This window comes from Sphaeramia orbicularis, chromosome 17, assembly GCF_902148855.1.
Source record: "Sphaeramia orbicularis chromosome 17, fSphaOr1.1, whole genome shotgun sequence".
Classification (NCBI taxonomy): Eukaryota; Metazoa; Chordata; class Actinopteri; order Kurtiformes; family Apogonidae; genus Sphaeramia; species Sphaeramia orbicularis.
This window is the reverse complement of record NC_043973.1, coordinates 19727786-19748108: the sequence shown is the minus strand read 5'-3', so window position 1 is coordinate 19748108 and position 20323 is coordinate 19727786. Positions and strand designations below refer to the sequence as shown.

General features: G+C 39.3%; 1 protein-coding gene across 1 annotated transcript in view; it reads right to left on the bottom strand.

The window, feature by feature from the left end:
* Positions 1–7275: 7275 nt before the first annotated feature.
* Positions 7276–20323, bottom strand: part of LOC115436923 (ephrin type-A receptor 4-like) — a 28459-nt gene continuing 15411 nt past the window's right edge. Inside the window, exons 8-19 of the mRNA XM_030159926.1 lie at positions 17675–17799; positions 17373–17532; positions 17162–17273; positions 16390–16448; positions 15946–16059; positions 15669–15854; positions 15511–15572; positions 13670–13879; positions 13318–13494; positions 10955–11142; positions 10572–10757; positions 7276–8232 (exon numbers count right to left, since the gene is read on the bottom strand). Coding sequence (XP_030015786.1) covers positions 8115–8232; positions 10572–10757; positions 10955–11142; positions 13318–13494; positions 13670–13879; positions 15511–15572; positions 15669–15854; positions 15946–16059; positions 16390–16448; positions 17162–17273; positions 17373–17532; positions 17675–17799 — 1697 coding nt within the window. The 3' untranslated portion in view covers positions 7276–8114. The remainder of the gene's footprint in view (positions 8233–10571; positions 10758–10954; positions 11143–13317; positions 13495–13669; positions 13880–15510; positions 15573–15668; positions 15855–15945; positions 16060–16389; positions 16449–17161; positions 17274–17372; positions 17533–17674; positions 17800–20323) is intronic.

Below are 20323 nucleotides of genomic sequence, written 5' to 3'. Positions count from 1 at the left end.
CTGGTAACAGGCAGTACCTTCCTTCTTCTGTACGTGGTGATGCAATACCACTGACCTCCTGACTGTTGATAGGTGCTGCTGTTAACATTACTATGTATTATTGAAGTCTGCGGATGTTACCCCGCCTGTTTGCAGGCAACAGTGTTTGTAGCTGATCACTGTGTTAAAGAAAATAAATTATATTGTCTAAAAAATAATTGTGTGGTTTTAGTATTTTGTAACCCTTTCATGCATAGTGGTCACTATAGTGGACAGGTACTCTCCATCTGTTCTCTTGTACATTCATGGATTTTATCGTTTTAATTCCATATCAGACAGCACAGTGAACGCTTATGCATCATCCCATACACTGACATTCATACCATTACTGTAACTTTGCTGTTCTAGATAAACCTGATCTGCATGAGGGTCCAAACACAGTCATGTCCCATCAGAGAGCGAACTTTAACTGATCGCCATTCCAATGTTTGTTTCAGTATAAAGTAGCTTCTTGTTTTGGATAATCCCTCATGGTCAAACTAAAGCAAAAATGAATTTAAAAGTAAAAATGTGGGTCAGTTAGCAACACTTATCTGTCAGATTGTCTCTAAAATGTCCCGTCAGACAGATTTCGAATACCGTGTTTTGACCCACAAACATGTTTGAGTGTAAATCAATTGTTAATTGTTATTAGACTGTAATTAACAGTTTTTTTTTTTGCATATTATTTCCATGAAGACAGTAATAACTAGTATTAGAGTATGTTAAAATGTGAGAAAACACCAGATTAGCAGCCTTAAAAATGTTTTTATTATTTCATAGTTTTCACACAGTATATTGTTTTGCTTCTAAAATCAAATGCATGGTGATCAGCTGAGAGGACATTTTTATAACTCCATGAAAGATAGATTACAAAAATTTCAATTGCATTGTTTTTTCATGCCTGAAGAGGAATAAAAACACTCAGGATAAAAAATCTTGATTAAGGTTTTCAGAATTCATGCATGAAAGGGTTAATGCTCACTGTCAGAGCACAGCACTAAGGATTATTTCAAGTTAACTGTATGTTTACATGAATAGGCCACTAGATGGCACCAGAGGGTCTCTGGAATTGTATTTCTCAATCCTGACACATCTTGATTGGAATCCCAACTGGTATTTTGGGCAATATAAAATTCCAGACTCTTATTAGTTTTACTGTAAAACAGACAGCCATTATATGAGCTGACTATAGGTCATAAATCATGTTATAGAGGCGCTGATGGACCATAAAAGGAAGGCTCATATTAAAAGCCTTCATAACTCACCCCACATCACACACACAAACATAATGGTATAGAATCTTGATTGCATTGCTGTGGATAGTTTTCTTCTTTCTTTACAGGCTATTCTGCTAAAAATAAACAGGAATAAAACAGACATGGATCAATATGGCCTCAACCAGAAGACTCCTCTGGGGTTTTACTTGGCTTTAACACAGACTCTCTCACTCTCACTCGGTCATCCACACAGAAAAGAACAAAAATTAGTACAATTAAGTACAATCAAGAGTAAATGTGTGACAGCTGAGTGGGAACAGCATTTCCTCACATTCCTTACAGAATGTGTATGTGTGTGTGCTTGCGTGTATAGGTACACGTGCACAAGATGCGAAAGCCACTCAGAGTGACAAGTCAGCCATGTCGTTCTGTGATGGAATGTGTGATGGACAAGGATCAGCGACCACCTACCAAATTGTCCCTCTCTTTTCTTTCTTCTCAAACACACACACACACACATGCACATACTTGCTTTGTTCCTTCTACCACATTGTTCAGATTTCCTTATATTTAACTTTTCCAGGCTCTGTGGTGTACACAGTGGTATGTGCAGCAGACAAATTCATATGAGGTTCCTCAGGGCACTGATGCTAAAAGCACGTCACTTTCAGCTATAGCACTGCTGTGGGTATTCATTTTCATCACATAGTGTGCATTAGCCTGACTCTTAAAACAGTTCCAATAAATTCACTATATTCACAGCAAATAATTGATTCCTGTTAAGGTTATGTTTGGTAAAAACATTGCCCCACTGTTTTTGGAAACTGTTCAGTGTTTTTCAAACCTATTTATACTGAATATTTCTCATCCAATTAGGTTTGTGGCTGTGAGCCAGAGTTGGCTGGGGAAATAAATACAAGTAAGTTGAGAGACACATTAGCACATTGTTGTTTTTTATGGGGACCATTAAAACATATAATATATTGCCTACTTTGTTTGGACACTGAGGGAAAATTAGAGCATCATGGTGGCACAAACAATAGAAGGGTCTGGAGGTAAAAGTATCATCCATTTGGGGCTTTTTTGTTTTCTTCATACACCTTCCTAACAGACTTTTAAGATATATGAATCTCCATCTATTTGTTGTTCTTCATTTCCTCCTGCCCCACTCTCAGAGCATGCTGGGATAGGAATCACCTGCAACAAAATCTCATTGTTTTTGTTATCACTGAAAACACTTTAATAACATAATATTTAGTAGAAAAGAAGTAAATACAACTGACAGTGACAGAGTTGGAAACATTCTTTCATTTTTACTTCAGAATATGAAGTTAAAGAAAAATTATGGAGCTGCGGCATCTGTACCTGGGGTGAAATGGGCCGTCACAAAGCTGAGCTTTCATCTGCAGGAAACATAAACAAATGTCTTTGTTCTTTCAAAGAAGAGAGGGCCGAAAGCCACTACAAACAGGGCCACTGTGCAGTGTGTGCACGTGTGTGTGTGCACGTGAAAAGAAAAGAGCGTGGAGAGGAGAGAGAGCAGAGAGAGATCAAAGCAGGGGTATGTTTTTGAGTCTCTGTGTGGGAGGTGAAGCCTCACCTACCCAGAATGCCTTGCCTCGCTCCTCACAGCCTACTCAGGTTTTTAGGAGCGTCATCTCTCTTTGCAGTGAGAACATTATCATATGAGCTCCTCATCAGCTGTCTCCAGATAGTCTCTTCTTCAAATGGTGACTTGGTCAGAATCTCTAATGTAAAACACAACCTGCATCTTTTACCCACAGTTCAACATTTCGACAGAGAAAAGTCCAAAAACAGCAGTCTGGTGTGCATCACACTACAGAGGATGATTATTAGGTTGGATCTGAGCCCATCCCCCTTATTCCTGGTCTCATGAAGGGATCGAAGCGTCTCTTTTTAACTCTGTGTGAGAGGCTGCAAACAGATGTCTGTCTGTCCACACTGAGAGAATGTCGTGCCCTCTCACACACAGATGAAAAGCCGTGAAAGTCTCTGTGCTGCGTTGTCAGTGTCTTAAGGCAGTGTTTATCTTTGGCAGGCTGAAGAAAACAAAGCCATCGATTTCTAATCCTAATCCCCCTCTACTGCTTCTCTCCTATTGATCATCTATCCATCCTTAATGAGATGGAGGAATACAGGGATGGAGGGCTGATGAAGGACAAAACTTTCTCCACCGGTGTGCTGCTGCCTTACCCATCTCTTTTCCATCTGTCTCTCCCGCTCATGGGGCTTTCACTCAGTTGACGTTCCTAATAGTGAAATAGAAAATAAATGCGGCATGGTACTTTTGTAGAGCTTTATCAAACCTGGAGGCTTGCAGAGCTGTAGAGGTTCTGCAAAGTCTCAGCTTTAATATTGAAATTGGATGACACGGATGATTGCTCTGAACACACACACACACGCTTCGTACGCACTAAGAGTAGTTTGAGTTTCAGTCCAAACACTAGTAATCATATTTCTGTCTGTGTCCCTGTGATATTCTCCATTAATGACCTGTTTCCCTTCTACTCTGCTTCTACAAAATCATTCTTTCATGTGCCTGATCTCAGAACAAATATTACTGAAGCTGTGTAGTTAGCCCCCCCTCAACACACACACACACACACACACACACACACACACACACACACACAAGAAAGTGATTACTTTCCTTTGTTTATATTTCTGTCTAACGCTGTGGAAGTGGTTTGATACCAAAAAATCTAGAGCTACTATGTAATAAGACCCTATAATTGGTTTATAATCATGTTATTAACTTAGTTATGCTTCATAAATGCTTATAAAGAAGTTCTAGCACAGTTTACATAGTATTACTTTGGGCTCACTATTTGGCAAGATCAGGTTGCCTGCAGTTTTTTGTACTTAATCACACTTATCTGCAGTTTATCAATCGCCATATTAAACCCTTTGCTAATGAGTTACTACCATTTATAAATAGTAAAAAGAAGCTTTATTGTGAAGTGAAAAATATCCTGATTTATTAATGATTTACTACCACAGTGCATGAACATGTTAATTTAATATGCCATGATCTGATAACACAAATGAAACTTTCAAAGATTTGTGATATGCTAATGATGGTAAAAAAAAAAAACTGACCTGTTAATAGATATCAGATGAAGTGGGAAGATGGACAAGACAAAGACAGTTCAGAAATGATGGAGATCTGAGGCTTAAATGTGTAATCACCCTTCGGAAAACTATTCCATAACAAAATAGAACATACAGACAGGTTGTTTGTACTTTTATGTTACTCAGTCGCAGAATTAGAAATCTATTTGACAGTGGAAAGGAAAATCTGAATGGAAAAAGAGGTTTTAGAATTCATGAACTGAAAGAAATAAATTATATGTTTAGGGTAAAAAGAAATGCCACCACAAGAGTATAACTGAATTATGAAAATGTACTCAAAATATTGTCAAAATTGGAAAACGGCTAAGTACGAAACCCAAATTGCAGGAGCTACACTTTTTTCTCTACAAAATAAAATGTGTCATAGTATTGTGGTGTGAGAATGAGTGAAAATTCTGTGCAAAAATGACAATTCCCACTGAACTCATGACTCATTTTACGTTCAGCTCTGACTACTCAGCTGTGACCATGTAAAGACAAATTGCAGGGTAGAGGAAGGTATCTGGTGAGCCTTCTGTTGTGTTTGGAGATCCCGAGATGGTATTTGTGTTGTTTGTGCTCAGACTTGTAGGATTAATGTTAATCGCAGTGGTATTCCCTTTGGGACACGGACACACAATGAGTCTAATGTGGGAGGTCCACTGGCCACACCCCACCCTCCTTAATAGACACCTCTTAAAACAGACATCCTGGACTTAAAGTACCATGAGACACAAATGATTTAACAAAAAGAACAGGATGATGATTGACTCATAAGTGTAACCATGAGGAGATTTCACTCTAAGAAACCCAAGTCTTGTCTTACACAACAGTGCTTTGCTTGGAGAACTTTGTAGAAAATTGGATGATTTTAGATTTATAATGCATGCCACTGCAAAAATGGCACCCTGGGGATGTTTCTCCCTAAGTGTGTGATAATGGCTGCGGCAGAAGTCATTAATAGCGGGCTAATGTGTGTCAGATGCTACCTGTCCAGCAGCAGCAGCAGGGGAGAGCGAGCCAGGACACGAGTGACTGGCCAGCATAATGAGAGGGACATGGCCTGCCAACTTGGGCAGCTGCCTCTCTAGAGGGACTGAGTGGTGTGTGTGTGTGTGTGTGTGTGTGTGTGTGTGTGTGTGTGTGTGCCTCCTCTCCAGTCTGTGTGTCTTCTTCTGTCCTTTTTGCAATGCATTTCTCATCAGCACCACCTAAACACAACTAGGTACACATATTTGTGCACATGCAGCCACACACACATCCACAGACCTCATCAGGGTTACCGTGGGAATGCCTGTGGCATTGTGTCAGTCACTGAGGTGATGCCTTTAATCCTGAAACAAATCTAGACTTTGTGTTGTGTATCTCCGGCTGTGTGTGAGTGAGCGTGTTCGTGTATAAAGCTCAATCTCACAGCCATTAGATTACGGCTGGCCGCCCAACAAAGACACCCCACTGCCACTCCCACAAGGAAGAGCGGGCAGGATTAGCCAGCTCTATACCCGCCCTAATCTGGAGACAAAAACCCACAATCGCCTCCCACTGAGACACAGAGACAGAAAGATTCAATTTGATCTGCCCCTCTCAATATAACAAGTGTCTTTTAGGGTTAAAATTACTCTGCTCAGGCTAGCATGAGTCGATGTGGATTCAGCCCTAAACTGTGTCCTTTTCATCCCCATAATTGATTCTTTTATCACAATTCAGAACATCTACAGTCAGGCTGCACGGAGGTAATGGAAATCCTTTATTATTTTTGACACTGCTCATAGGTACTGTAATGGTCACAAGTCTAAAAATATAAAACTGTGCTGCCGTCTCCAGTGGGGACTGCAAATGGGCAGAAGGGGTGAGAGAACAGTTCACTATTGCATAATCAACCAATCAGGTATCACCAAAATGAATGTGTGCATAATTGCATGTGTTCTCTTTCATCAAAGGGGTTGTCTAACAGTTATTTCCTACAAAAACAGACGCCTCTCCATCACTTTCCATTTAGGACTCAGTCTGTGTACATCATAAGGCTACCTACTAAATGTGGTGTCAGTCTCTCATTATTTGACAGAAGCTGCCTGTTTCATTGCCCCGAGCCAAACCGACTCCTTCCCTCCGTCTCTCTTCCTCTTTCTGTCTCTTTCTCAGAGGCATCTGCCTCATTACCCACCATCAGCATTTTGTTTGCTGTGTGTGATTTGAATGTATTGGGAGTGAGGCAGGGGGTGGTATGAGTGTGTCGGTGTGTTTGTGTGTATACTTGTGTGTATGGAGGCAACTCTCATTAGGCTGGAAAAACATTGACATTTTTGCCAGAATCCAGATCATATATTCCTTTCCTTTATGTATCAAAGACTTTCTCCAATCAACTCCCTGGTGTGTGTCTGTGCATGTTGTGTGTGTGTTTGTGCGTAGATATGTTATGTGTATGCGAGAGTGGTAGTGGGGGACAGATGTTTGCTGATTCGACAAGTCCGTGCTGCAAACTCAGCCCAATTTAGCCGACAAAAAACATGATGCCACACAGACGCTCACGGTGACAGCCCACTCTTAATTTCTTCTCCTTTTAATTCAAGTTCTCTTTCCCCTCTCAGTTTTCTCTCTGACTCTTTCTTCTCTCTTTTTTCTGTCTGTCCTCTTGTTCACACATACAAACCTCAACGTGTGGGAGATTACACCAGCAGCATTTTAGCTGGGTGTTCTTCTGGAGTTGTTTTCCTTGTTACAGGCGCCTCTGACTAAGTCTCAAGTTTCGCAAAGAACACATTCTCCTGCCAAACTCAGAAATGATAAACACAAAGCGCTTAAGGCTTCATTTTAAACTCTGTCTACATTACACTGTATACTGTACATTAAATACATTAAAATGCAAAAGCTCTGCGCAAACCAGATTAAAACCTGCATACATGGATAGGTTTTGGCATTTATTGCAATGCAATATGGCAATCATTACAATTTCTCCTCAGTGTTTCTATTTTACAATGTACAAACTAGATAAAAAAAGACCATAAATAAACAAAATGCTCCATGTAGCTAATTCTTAGCATCAAACAAGAGACATACACATTTGACACAGATGGACAACATTCTAATCTAACTGTCTAATTCAACAGAAACAATAATTCATACAGTCAAAAATAAAAAAACAACAAATGAACACTAAAAAATGAGCAAATCATACAGTTTGTTAGTATTATCCTCCGGGATGAAACTAGTAAGAAGTCATAATACATTCTGTCCGGCTTCTCCCACTGTTTCTGGGAACTTTGCATATTAAGATTTTTAGATAGCTGACGCCTTGACAAGGGAGATTTAATGTTGTCTCCATTCACACTACGCACATGACGCACTCACACACTCATAAAGACATACAAGCAAACACAAAACATTTCTTTTTTTTTTTTTTCAAGTCAAGCCCAAAGCAGCAAAATAAAAAGTTGGAAGCCATTCTGCTTATGCACAGCCTTACATGTCAGCCTTCACAAAACAGAAAATAAGATAATGGAAATAGAAACTGGATAAGAGGATGAGGCTTCAGCCTAAACTCTCAGTAGCTCAATGTTATCTGTGGCCACGTCCAGATCATTGTTCTAGGAAACTCCACAGGATGAAGTTCACAAAAGTGCTGCTTTACTCCCTCTCCTTTTTAGTTTACTCCACTCCTTGTTTTCCACTGTTGAAAAGTCCCTCTAAAGTGCATGGATGAGGTAAATGAAATTCTCAAAACAGGTTTATATCCATTCTTCTGGCTCAGACTGGAACCATTGTGTGTTGCATGTGCTGCATTTGAGACAACATTTCTTGCTGCACACTCGCAAACAGTATGTCCTGGTGTGTCGGTGTGATTATTCCAAGTCTGTCCATCTCCCTGTAAAAGCAAAGATGCATGTTAAAACCCAAACAGTGACAATGCACAGAGAAAAGGACTGGGGTGAGATTTCTTTTCATTATAATTCAATTTTAGACTTTAAAACTAGACAGAGGTTAAAATATAGGCCAAAATAAGATCTGTGGATGTCTGAACGAGCATCATTCTCATGTCAAAGTCTCTTCACTTAAACTATTGTTGAACCACAAACCAAATGATTAATGATGAGCTACAGCCATAATTCTACATTTTCTGTGCTACTCAGATATATTTATTCTTCTGTTCCATAGAACTTATCATTGTGGAACTTGTAAAAACACATAAAATTGCATTTTGTAGCACAAACAAGAAACCACATGACTGAGAATGCTCAGTGACACCTCCCTGACATGCAGTGTTTTTACAGAAAACTTCATGGATTGTAGTCATTATAATTAGGGCTGCCCCAGGCCAATGATTTTCATACCCAACGTACCAGTACCAGTACCAGTAGTCATTAGTTCCAGTCATCAGTTGATTAGATGTTGCACACTGATGATAATTTCATTATTTAAATATGTTATTTTGGGAGACAAGGATAACATTATTCTATCCAAAGACAAAAAAATCCAATTTTATCCATGTGTATTTATCATGTGCATTTTATTTTTACTGCATTATGTATTTGTTGTGGTTGAATGCTAAAATGAGGAAAAATGTATTGTTTCATTGTTGTATTAAGTTAGCGATAAAGGTGTAAAAGCACTTGAGGGGTAGGATTAAATAAGTTTATACTTCATCCTACTCCTTTTCGACCATGCAAATTTCAGACTTGCATTTACTTGAAGATAGATTCTGTTCATTGAAATGTTATTTTGTTTTTGTCTTAATTTGCTTCATTTTACTTTGTTTCTTCCAAACAAACAAACAAACAAATAAATAAATATTTTATTCTTGTATCCATTATTTATCAAGGAATGTTCCTCTGAGATACAGGATCTCTTCTTCTAGAGCACAGGCGTCAAACATGAGGCCCGGGGGCCAAAACTGGCCCACCAAAGGTTCCAATCCGGCCCGCGGGATGAATTTACAAAGTGCAAGTTAGGGCATCAAACTCAAAAATATTATTATAATAACCTATAAATAAGGACAACACCATTTTTTTTTCTCTTTGATTTAGTGCAAAAAACATTAAATTATGAAAATGTTTACATTAACAAACTGTCCTTTAACAATAAAATGTGAATAACCTGAAAGAATATGAACAACCGGAAATGCCTAAAGAAAATTCAGTGCAATTTTAACAATATTTTGCCTGTTACTAAATGTTTTGTGCCTTTGTAGATCTGATCTGTAATGCATATGTATAAATGATAAGTCGAAGCAGAATATTGATAAGACTGTACTTATATGTCTTAACAAATTTCATTTTTTTCAGGTTATTCTCATCCTTTTTGTTTGGATAGTTTGTAAACGTAAATATTGGCATAACTGAATGTCTTTTTTTTTTTTGTACTAAAACAATTTGAAGTTGTCATTATTTATCGGCTATTATTTTACTGGTCCGGCCCACTTCAGATTAAATGGGCTGAATGTGGCCCCCAGAACAATATGAGTTTGACACCCCTGTTCTAGAGAGTCCTGCTCAGCCACTGGTGTATCTCTGAGAGTCAATGGCATCAGTTCTAAATCAGCTGTAAATGGTCTTCACTTGCTGCTACACCTCAAGGTGTCACTTTTGCATCATAAAACAATCATTTTGTTAATTTGTCTATGGATAAGATGTTACAGATCATTACTGAAGTCACCCGAGTTTGTTCATGGAACTGAGCCACTTGTTCCTATAGGACTCCAATCAAACAGCACAGCCTCTGGTCCCTCTACAACGACCCCAAGGCTGTCAAGTGTTTACTCCTGGAAATTGCAATCTTTCATCTTTACCTAAAATACCGTTGACCAGAAAAGTGGTATGAGTTCTAGGGCTGAGACAGAATGTTCTAAACACAGTGGAATCTGTGCAACTGTACAGACAAATAGAACTCTGCCTTTATATTATGCCTATATATTTTACAGTATATGCACACTCAAGGGGACTTACAGGTTAATAACACCAGTGAAAGTGGTAATAATTGGTTTAATGTTATCTTATCTGTGCGTGACTGACACTCAAATGTTGCTTAATTAAGGCTCTTATCAACTAACCTTTGCACGACTGTTCAGGGGCAGCCCTACTAGTGATGAGTATATCGTAAGTGTATAGAGTATGACATTTAATTTAATCCAGTTTTTAATGTTTATGTTTCATTTATGTCATTATGAGATGAAAAAGGCATCAGAGAAATGAGCTGCAATAAACTTACTGGTGTGTGAGAGCCAGTAGGCTGTCAAGGCTGGTGTATCCCGCTGCTGCCAGTGTGTCTCTGTACCTTTCCAACCCAATGGACTGCAGCCATTCACACACCGACCATTCGGGCATGCAAACCTCTGGTACGACTGACACACACACTTCCGAACCGACCCCCGACTCCAACATGGTGGCTGTAGGTCTGCGTGTGCACACAGAGAGACAGAGAGTCAGTAATTTACTGAAATAGAAGTGTGAAATTATAATTAAATGAATAGGTACTCTGCATGGTGTTAGAATCTGGTGATATAATAGAAAGCAGTAGGTGTAGGCGTGATGCATGTATTTGTTTCTGTGTCTGTAAAATCTTGTGCTTGGTTCTTTATCTTTTGATTGTACCTCTCCCCTCCTGTTCGGCGCAGAGTCCCGGGGTTGCGGATTAGTTTATCCAACATGTTGAGTATCTGGCTGAAGGTGGGTCTTTCTGCTCGCTCCCTCTCCCAGCAGTCCAACATGAGCTGGTGCAGGACCACAGGACAGTCCATTGGAGCAGGCAGGCGGTAGCCCTCCTCTATCGCCTTAATAACCTACAGCAAACACAGACACAGAGGTTTTGTGTTTTCATCACACTCAAATCGCAGGTAAATGTTCTTGAAACCTTGGTCCGAGTCTCATAAGATTGGACCATCTTAGTATTGTATATTTGAGTACTGTACTTCACACACATATTGACTGGTGGTGGCTGGAGTGTTTTCTCCTTTTCTTACTACAGCTCTGGAAAAAATTAAGACCCCACTCCAAATTTCCAGATCTGAACCCCATTAAAAACCTATAACATCTGATCAAGAGGAACATGTATGGTCACAAGCCATCAAACAAAGCCAAGCTGCTTAGGTTTGGTGCCAGTGGTGGCAATCAGCCCCAACAGTGATGTGAAAGACTGGTGCAGAGCATGCCAAGGCTGATGAAAGCTGTGATTGCAAATCAAGGTTATTTCACCAAATATTGATTTCTGAACTCTTCCTAAAATAAATCTTTCTTCTCTGTTGTTATTTCTGTGAATAAAGTCTTTTTTTTTTCTCTGCAGTAGGTCTAAGGTATTTTTTTTGTATTTTGTTCATTTTCTATGAATAGATTCTCTAAATATTTTTATTCAGAGCTCTGGAGAAATATTGTCAGTAGTTTATAGACTAAACAAAATGGTTAATTTTATGTTTCTAAAAATAAGAAAACAAATCACCTCTTGATGTTTTTCAGAGCTGTATAGTTGGACACTTTATCTACATCCTACTTTTATCACAATACAGTGTCAGTTAGCAACTACCAATTACAATAAATGTTCTTTAGAATGGGAAATGATGAAAAACACCACTAACAATCTACACCACCACCAATTACACTCCACAAGAAGGAAGCACAAGCTTTTTCCAAAGATTTATTACTTTTCTGTTGTTTTCCAAGATCTTCTCAGAGCTGTCTCACCACCGTCTGCAATTTATTTAAACGTTCTGCAGCTGTAGGCAGCTCCTCTAAGTCTTTTGAGCAATGCATTGTGGGACAACTGTACACCAGAATAAACATGAGCATATCTAGAGTACAGCTCATCATGAGAGTCATCTCATGAGTGCTGCAGATGAAGTCAATCATGTTTGAAAATTTCCATACGCCAGATTGGCTCTTTGACCCCCTCAAACTTAACCAGCTTTGATGGCAAAGTGATTGCAAATTTGCTCTGAAATAGGATTTTTGTCTCATGTCTCAGAAACTGTTTAGAGTAACTAAGTCATGCCTAAATTTATATAGTGTGCACGTCACAGGAGGAGAGCACTAGGCAGCAATTTCTAGTGCTTTTATGATGTATCAACATTTATCTTCAGTCAAATGTCCTGTGACTGGTGAGCAGTCTTCTGGCTTTCTGCTGTTACTGCTTAAAAAGCAAATTTTGCAGTTTTTCAAATGGAGCAGAGGTCACTTACACAGGGTCGGAATTTTGTATGTCAAACAGAGGACAACTGTTTGCAAGAGCATGCTGGTTCATTTTCCTCTAAAAGCCCTTTCCCAAAATATCCTAGAGAAGCGCCTTTATTGTTTTTTTTCCTCTTCAAACTGGGTTAATTTAAACCATGCTGATGGCCTGCACAGAAGTAAAGTTATTTTGACTTCATCAGAAAGTCACTGCACACAAACTCAGATAAATTTTAATTGAGCTCTATGCTGGTGATTGTCAGAACCTTCAGAAGCTGTTCTAATTAACAGTTGTTGAGACAGGTCTTGACAAGAAACATAAATTATTTTTATCAGGATACTTTTAAAATAAACATATTTCCTCTTACTGTACTTGCCAACTAAATTGCAGACTTCTGCTAGACAGCTGCACACAAACTGCATGGGGTGACCACATGAGCAATCAGACAGATAGCATTTAAGCAAATCCCCACTTTGACCATATTTCAAACCACTTTTTTGGAAATGAAAATTGAGTTTGACTGAAAACATTCATTAGATTGTGCAGTCACCTCCAGGTACAACTTTCACCTACTATACTTGCAAGAATAATTAGAACTTTTTGGGCAGAGTCACTTTTATTTGCACTTCAGAGAATGTGGGTTATAATTTGGTTAAACTGGAGCTTTTCTTATTTACACTCCTATGCTGTTTTCTTTAAAAGGCTTAGATCTCCGGCTGTGGGTATCACTTTAGCAGGTGAAGAATATAGAAAATTAACTCACTCCTTTATGTGCAAACCAAGATCAGTTACTCACATCCTGGTTGTTCATGTCCCAGTAGGGTCTCTCTCCATATGAAACCACCTCCCACATGACGATACCATAACTCCACACATCACTGGCTGTAGTAAACTTCCTATAAGCGATGGCCTCCGGAGCCGTCCATCTGATAGGGATCTTCCCTCCAGGGGAAAGATAAGTCCCAGTGGCCTCCTAAAATAGCAATAAAAGTCACGTTGAATTAGTGAATGGTAGAGTTTATTGATTAAATTAATTAAGAAATGTATTAATCAGTGTATGATTTATCTAACTAAGGGAAACTGTTTTGTCTGCCAATCCATTTTATGCTTGTTCTTAAACAGTATGGCACCCTTAGGATGTGTCTTACCCTTGTGGTGTAGGCGGCCTCTGGGTCGTCCTCCAGAACCCGACTCAGGCCAAAGTCGGACACCTTACACACCAGGTTGCTGTTGACCAGGATGTTCCGAGCAGCCAGGTCTCTGTGTACGTAGCTCATGTCTGACAGATACTTCATACCAGAGGCGATGCCGCGCAGCATGCCGACCAGCTGGATCACTGTAAACTGGCCGTCATGTTTCTGGAAGATTAAAATAGAGGGAAAATCAGGCTAGTGTGGACGGTAGTTGTATAGCCATGAAATCTGCGTGGGGGCAATCTCACAAAAGATGTTAACAAAATGTTCCATCATATCAGTAGTGATTTTTGCTCACATATGTATTAGACTAGAAACAGATTCCTTAACAGCACACTAAAACAAACCCGTATCGCCACTATAAATTATTATTTTCATATTAACCCTATAATGCAGAACATATCATATTTGATACATGAGTTTTGAAGCCCTCTACATGATCAGTGTGATATTTTTTGTCTTGAAAAACCTGATGTATACAATTGGATACATGGACGAATAATCCACCAGGGGGGAGGAATTTGTTCACCAGAGGCCTTTCCAGTGACACTACAGGATTGTCATTAATGAGGAAGGAGGCAGAACTTTGCCAGTTTTGGAAAGGAATTACCAATTTCTTAGACAGGTTTGTGTTATATTATTTTTTTGTTTGTTCAAAAATAATAATATTTGAGCATTGAGACCTGATGTATCAAATATAATACAAAATTGAAAATCATACATGGAAATTGATATTTGAAAAAAAATGTTTTTGGTTGTTCAGAAGGACCAATATTATTTTCTGTCAATGATTTTGATGGTTCAGGCTTTACAGGGTTAAAGTTATTAATAGCTATGTCTATTAGATCATTAAAATGAGTCAATCGAGAGATGTCCAACAAATTGATTACTAAATTAATTGGAGATCATTTTATATGAAGTTCAGAGTGGGTCCACGCTCAAACCCTCTACTTCCTATTATATGCCTACAAATTCCTACCTACCCTACACACCTGTCTGTATTCACTTCCATGCCCCACCCCCCCTCCTTCCTCTGTCTGTCATCCTCTCTTTTAGGCCCCAGGGGCATCAGCAGAACTGGACCCCCCACCCCTGAGCAACTGTCATCGTCACATGCATCAACATCATCCTTTTGTAACTGTTGCAAATGAATTCCAATTCCACTGAAGTTGTGGTCCTTGCTCATGAATAATAAAGTAATACTAATATTTCAAGTATTGCTCTTTAGAAGAAAATGTGGAAGCAACATCCCAGCATGCACTTAACCAGGCATTTATCAGTAATCCTCTGCCAGCACTTGGCAAAAAGGTGGAGAATGGCAGGATTGGAAAAATACTTCTGCAGCTCTACAGTCCACATTAGCCTTTTAAAACCCACATTCTCTACCACTTTAAATGGTACTTAGAATTTGGATTTTTTTAAAAAGTGACCACCTCATCCACCTCTCTTTTGCATTTTTTCTACCTTAGTCATGGTTGCCTTAGCTGAGTTCAATAACACCTTGATAAATTACAAGTGTATTGATATTATAAGCAGGTCTTCAAGTAATTTTTCCAGCTGTATATAACTCTATACAGTACTACTATACAGTACTATTGTTGACATAGTGGTGGTTCATGTTATTTGATGCTCTTTGTAGTTTTCATGAGAAATTTGACAACATCAGTAGGGCAAAATATTATGACACAATCTCGACAAATCTCTGTAATGTGAGCTTGTGGACATCTGTCACACCACCTACCCCTATGTTTTATTTTTAATAGCGCCAACAAGGCAGCATAAAAGCCTGGATTTACCCGAAGAAAAGCATCCAATGATCCATTTTCCATGTATTCTGTGATGATCATCAATGGCTTACCTAAAAAAAAAAAAAGTAAAAAATATTGAATCCATTGAAAAAGCACAATTTACTGTTATTACTCAACCAAGTAATAGTCTATTTTCAGCAACTCACATCTTGTAACAACACCCTCCAGCCTGATGATGTTCGGATGATCAAACTGTCCCATGATGGAGGCCTCAGACAGGAAGTCCCTCCTCTGTTTGTCAGAATATCCTGCCTTGAGGCTCTTAATAGCCACATAAATCTCCCTTTTTCCTTGCAAACGCAGCCGACCACTACACACCTCCCCAAACTCTCCTACACACACAAAGCATACAGCAGTGTCAGCGCCAAGTAAGCATGTGTGTGTGGGTTTGCGTGTGTGTGTGTGCTTTAATGCCAGGCTTACCCATGCCAATAACCCTCTCAATGTGAATACTGCTAACATCAATCTCTTTGGCAAACTCGTGGATTGCCTGATCGGGGTCTTCATAGGTGAACGGGTCCACGTAGATTTTGACTCCTGTTGAGGAGGAGAGGTGGGAGGGAAGATAAACAGAGGGAGGAGAAGGATGGAGGCAGAGATTGGTGAGAAATGAGTTGTATAACTGCTGCATATGTTATGTAAATGTCCTTGGCAATATGTGTGTAAGATGTGTGCAGGTGGACTGGAGAGAAGAAAGTGAAAAAGAGCGTCTACTGATCTGTCTCTATCGTTTATAGCACTGTTTGTGTGTGTGTGTGTGTGTGTGTGTGTGTGTGTGTGTGTGTGTGTGTGTGTGTGTGTGTGTGCGTGTGTGTGTGTATGTGTGTGTGTGTGTATGTGTGTGTGTGTGTATGTGTGTGTATCTACCTGGATTAAGGTGTTTCTCCTCTTCTGAGTCTTGCTTTGTTTTACTGTACTTGCTCCTCCTGATGAAAAATAATAAATGATGGACATTTAACTGATATGCATAGAAAAGAGAACAGAGTCACCATCTGTTTTACTTGTCATCTTTTTGTTGTGATACTTTACTGTTAATGCTGTATGTTCATTGGGTTTTTCAGGATTTGCCGCAATTGAAAGCAATGACAATGAGAACAGAGAGCAACGGCTGCAGGAAAGGCAGAGCGAGCAGATGAAAGCATTTATAGGAGAGAGAGAGGAGGGGCAATACCTCAGGTAGCGCAAGATAAAAGGTGTTTTCCATTAAACAAAGAAACTGTCACAAACACCTTTGTGGTTGAGCAGGTGTGTGTGAATGTTTTTGTGAGCACACGCACGGGCGTGTGTGTGTGCACACCAGCGGAAGCTGACACACAAGCTGTGCTGCCGAAGAGACAGTAATGACAAGTCAGGGACAAAGGGATTATCACTGTCTCCACTCTAATCCCCTTTAAAAGCTCCAGGTAACACACATATTATTTAGACACACAATGGCAAGGAACTGTGTTTGTGTTGTCTGTATGCATCGTGGCACCTCTGTCAAAAGCAGTAGTTATGGCAGAGGTAACACATACATTCAACTGACGTCAGCGATGTGTTGAGGTGTACTGATGGGAAACTTTGAGCCCATCTAACAAGCTTATAGATGAGCATGCCTGGCTCTATGGATAACAATGTGTGCATATTTGTGTGTGTATACCTGCGGCTAATGATGAAGACAGCTGCAGATATCAGCAATAATATCCCAACCCCGCTGACAGACAGCAGCAGGAAGGCCGAGTTCACTCCTTCTCCAATCAGAGGGAAGGGATCTAAGAAGGGCACAGAAATCACCAGCCAGAAAATGAGACTGTCCTCATAATAAATTTAAAAATAGCTCACAAAACTAGTGACTATTATATATGGAATACCTGAATTGGTGGAGAATTCAAAGGAGGCACTGAACTCTCCATATCCAGCAGCTGTCCGGGCGCGCACATGAAACACATATACAGTGAGCGGGTTGAGACCTGTGACATCAACACTGCGAGAGAAGGTCCTCATTATGCGGTAGGACCTCTCTCTCTGATCCTGATTAGAAGAGACAAAAAAAGGGCTCGTTTCAATGCCTGACTGCAAATCCATTGTCACCATCAGTGAAATACAAACAGCATGCCAATATATTGACATTCTAGACACCTTCCTGAGCTGCATTAACCTGTGGGCTCCTCACCTTTTCATAGAACTTGACCTCGTATTCCAGAATGACCCCATTGGGTCGATCTGGCTGTTGCCAGGACAACGACAAACTGTGCCTAGTGACATCAGTGGCTTGAATGGACGACACTGGAGAGGGAGCTGAGTCAGATGAGAGGCATAAATCAGTGTTGGTGGCATAACTTTGTACAATGACATCCTGTGTTGTCTACAGCAATGACTTCCAACCATGGGTAAAGGTAGAGGAGATTTCATGAAAAAAAAATACAAAAAAAAAAATAAGCCCAATAGCATAGACTCAATAGCATCAACAAAAACATGAAACCTCACACATTTGAGGTTGTTTTAGATAGAGCATATTCACATATTTAACTCTAACGCAGTGTTTTTCAACCTTGGGGTCGGGACCCCATGTGGGGTCACCTGGAATTCAAATGGGGTCACCTGAAATTTCTAGTAATGGATAAAAATTAAAACTTACTAATAAAAAAAAATATATTGCGAATTGATAGAGACAATCCCAATCCATAAAAGACATGACAAACACTGAAGCCAAAACTGAAGCATTGTGGTACTGTTTATCTGTCAAATGTTCATTGTGGTCAGTTTCAGATGCTGCAGCTCTTTCATAATTCATAGTTTGAGTTCTTGTTTGTTCAGTACTAATTGTCAGCCTTGTAAATCCAAGCTGGACTGGCTGTACATATCCTGACCAAGAAAAATAAAATTCTCCCTTTGTGCCGTAATCTACACCTGGCTTTACTGCCTCCATCCATAATAGCATACATTACATAGACTAAATGTCCTCTAACATTTGCAACATAGTACAGTAAACTATTACATGACCAAAAACTTACTAATTTTAACAAAAAAAAAAAAGTCTCAGTTTGAATGTCTTGGGTCATCAGAAATTTGTGACATTAAAATGGGGTCATGAGCCAAAAAAGGTTAGAAACCACTGATCTAACGCGAGTACACTGAGCTGTTAGAAGGTTCATTTAAATAGAGGATCTCATACACTGCCCCTTCAAAGCATTACAAATTATTAATACGCTGTAACAGCTATCCTACATTATGAATTGACAATAACTAGAAGCTGACAGTCAACATGAGTCAAATGGAACCCTTTTAATTCAACATGTTACAGTTGAAAGTAGGAAAAAAAATCCACTGAGCCTGCAGGTACAGAAGTTGGAATAGTATTGCATATAGCAAGCTAAATGTAACAGCAACAGAGAAATGCTTAAGTCAGTTAAACTATGAAGTTATTCCAAGTTTAAAGAAACAAATATTAAACTAGTTGGCTAACTGTATAAATAAAAAGCTGATATGTGTGGGTGTGTGCAAAAAATGCAAAAAAAAAACAGCGAACATAATTAGTAGTGTTGAAACTTTTCATTTATAGTCCACATGAGAAGAAATAAAAGGGTCGGTAAAGGTGTAGCTGAGGTCTGTAGTCAGAAAACACTGGGAACCACTGGCCTATTGTGCTGCTCCTGATACTTTATAACGTCATAGTTTTACATTCCTGGATAAAGCTCATACACAATAAGTATAGTGTCTGATTGTCAACACTCCCACTGACCCAGTGTACCTGAGAACTGACCTAAATCTCATTTTTATCTATTCTACAGAGGAAAGTCTCATTCTCCCCATTCTCTCCTCTTACATCCTTCAATTTTCTGTCCCTTTATAGGAGTCTGTCCTCTTTTGTGGCTGTTATGTGATATCGGGCCATATGGTGGTGCAGGTTGGACTTGACATATCCCAGACACGCTCTCGTGCTGTGCACACACTGCTAAGTTATTTCCCCGGGGCACCTGGAACTAAGCAGGTGTACCGGTTTCTAAATGCCACGGTAAAGCCTTAAAAACCATGACAGTTGAGATGTAACAGCACGCAAAAAAGCACATGCTCAAAATAATGTAGAACATGTGTGTAGGACGCTACACACACTCTGACACCTCTTGAGCTAAAATGAAACACACCATAAAATTTGTGTGATTTTTCAAGCACTTCCACGGACAAGAGCTGACTCAAGAAAAATCCCACCCTTAGATACAATGATGCTTTTATGTGTCAACATTATGCTGCTCAGTTATTTTGAAAAGGAGGTGTTGTCATTTTCTATTCTCTTGTATCTACTCTTTTCCTGAGCAGTTCTGTCTATTTGTATTTAGTCAGTGATTTACATTTTTTAGTATGCTTCCTGACAGCCTCTGGAGAACATCCCTACAATTAATTCAGCTGTTGTTAGGTGTAGGAGGACAGAGTAATGACTATGGCAACTATGACAGTTATAGTAAGAGCAAGAGTGTCTAGTTTTAGAGAAAGCACAAAGTGTCATGAAGCTGTGTTTCCTCAAGAGCATTAAGAGTTCATCTGTCCTCAGGACTGCTTAACATCAGCTTTGCTGTTAAATCAGACATTTATAATATACTTTCTGCAAAATGTGTCACTATTATTTAAAATTCACTACAAATCAAAAACAATCCACACCTTTTTTTTGGTAATTTTTTTTCTCCCTTTTCTTAAAGCTGAGTATGACTTTTGTCACCAATTTTTTCATCAAATCTGTAAAACCCAAGTTATACCCTAAGTATCATAAATCCATAAGTCTTTCCCACAATGCACGTTGTGTGAATTTTCGAATTTCCGGTAGGTC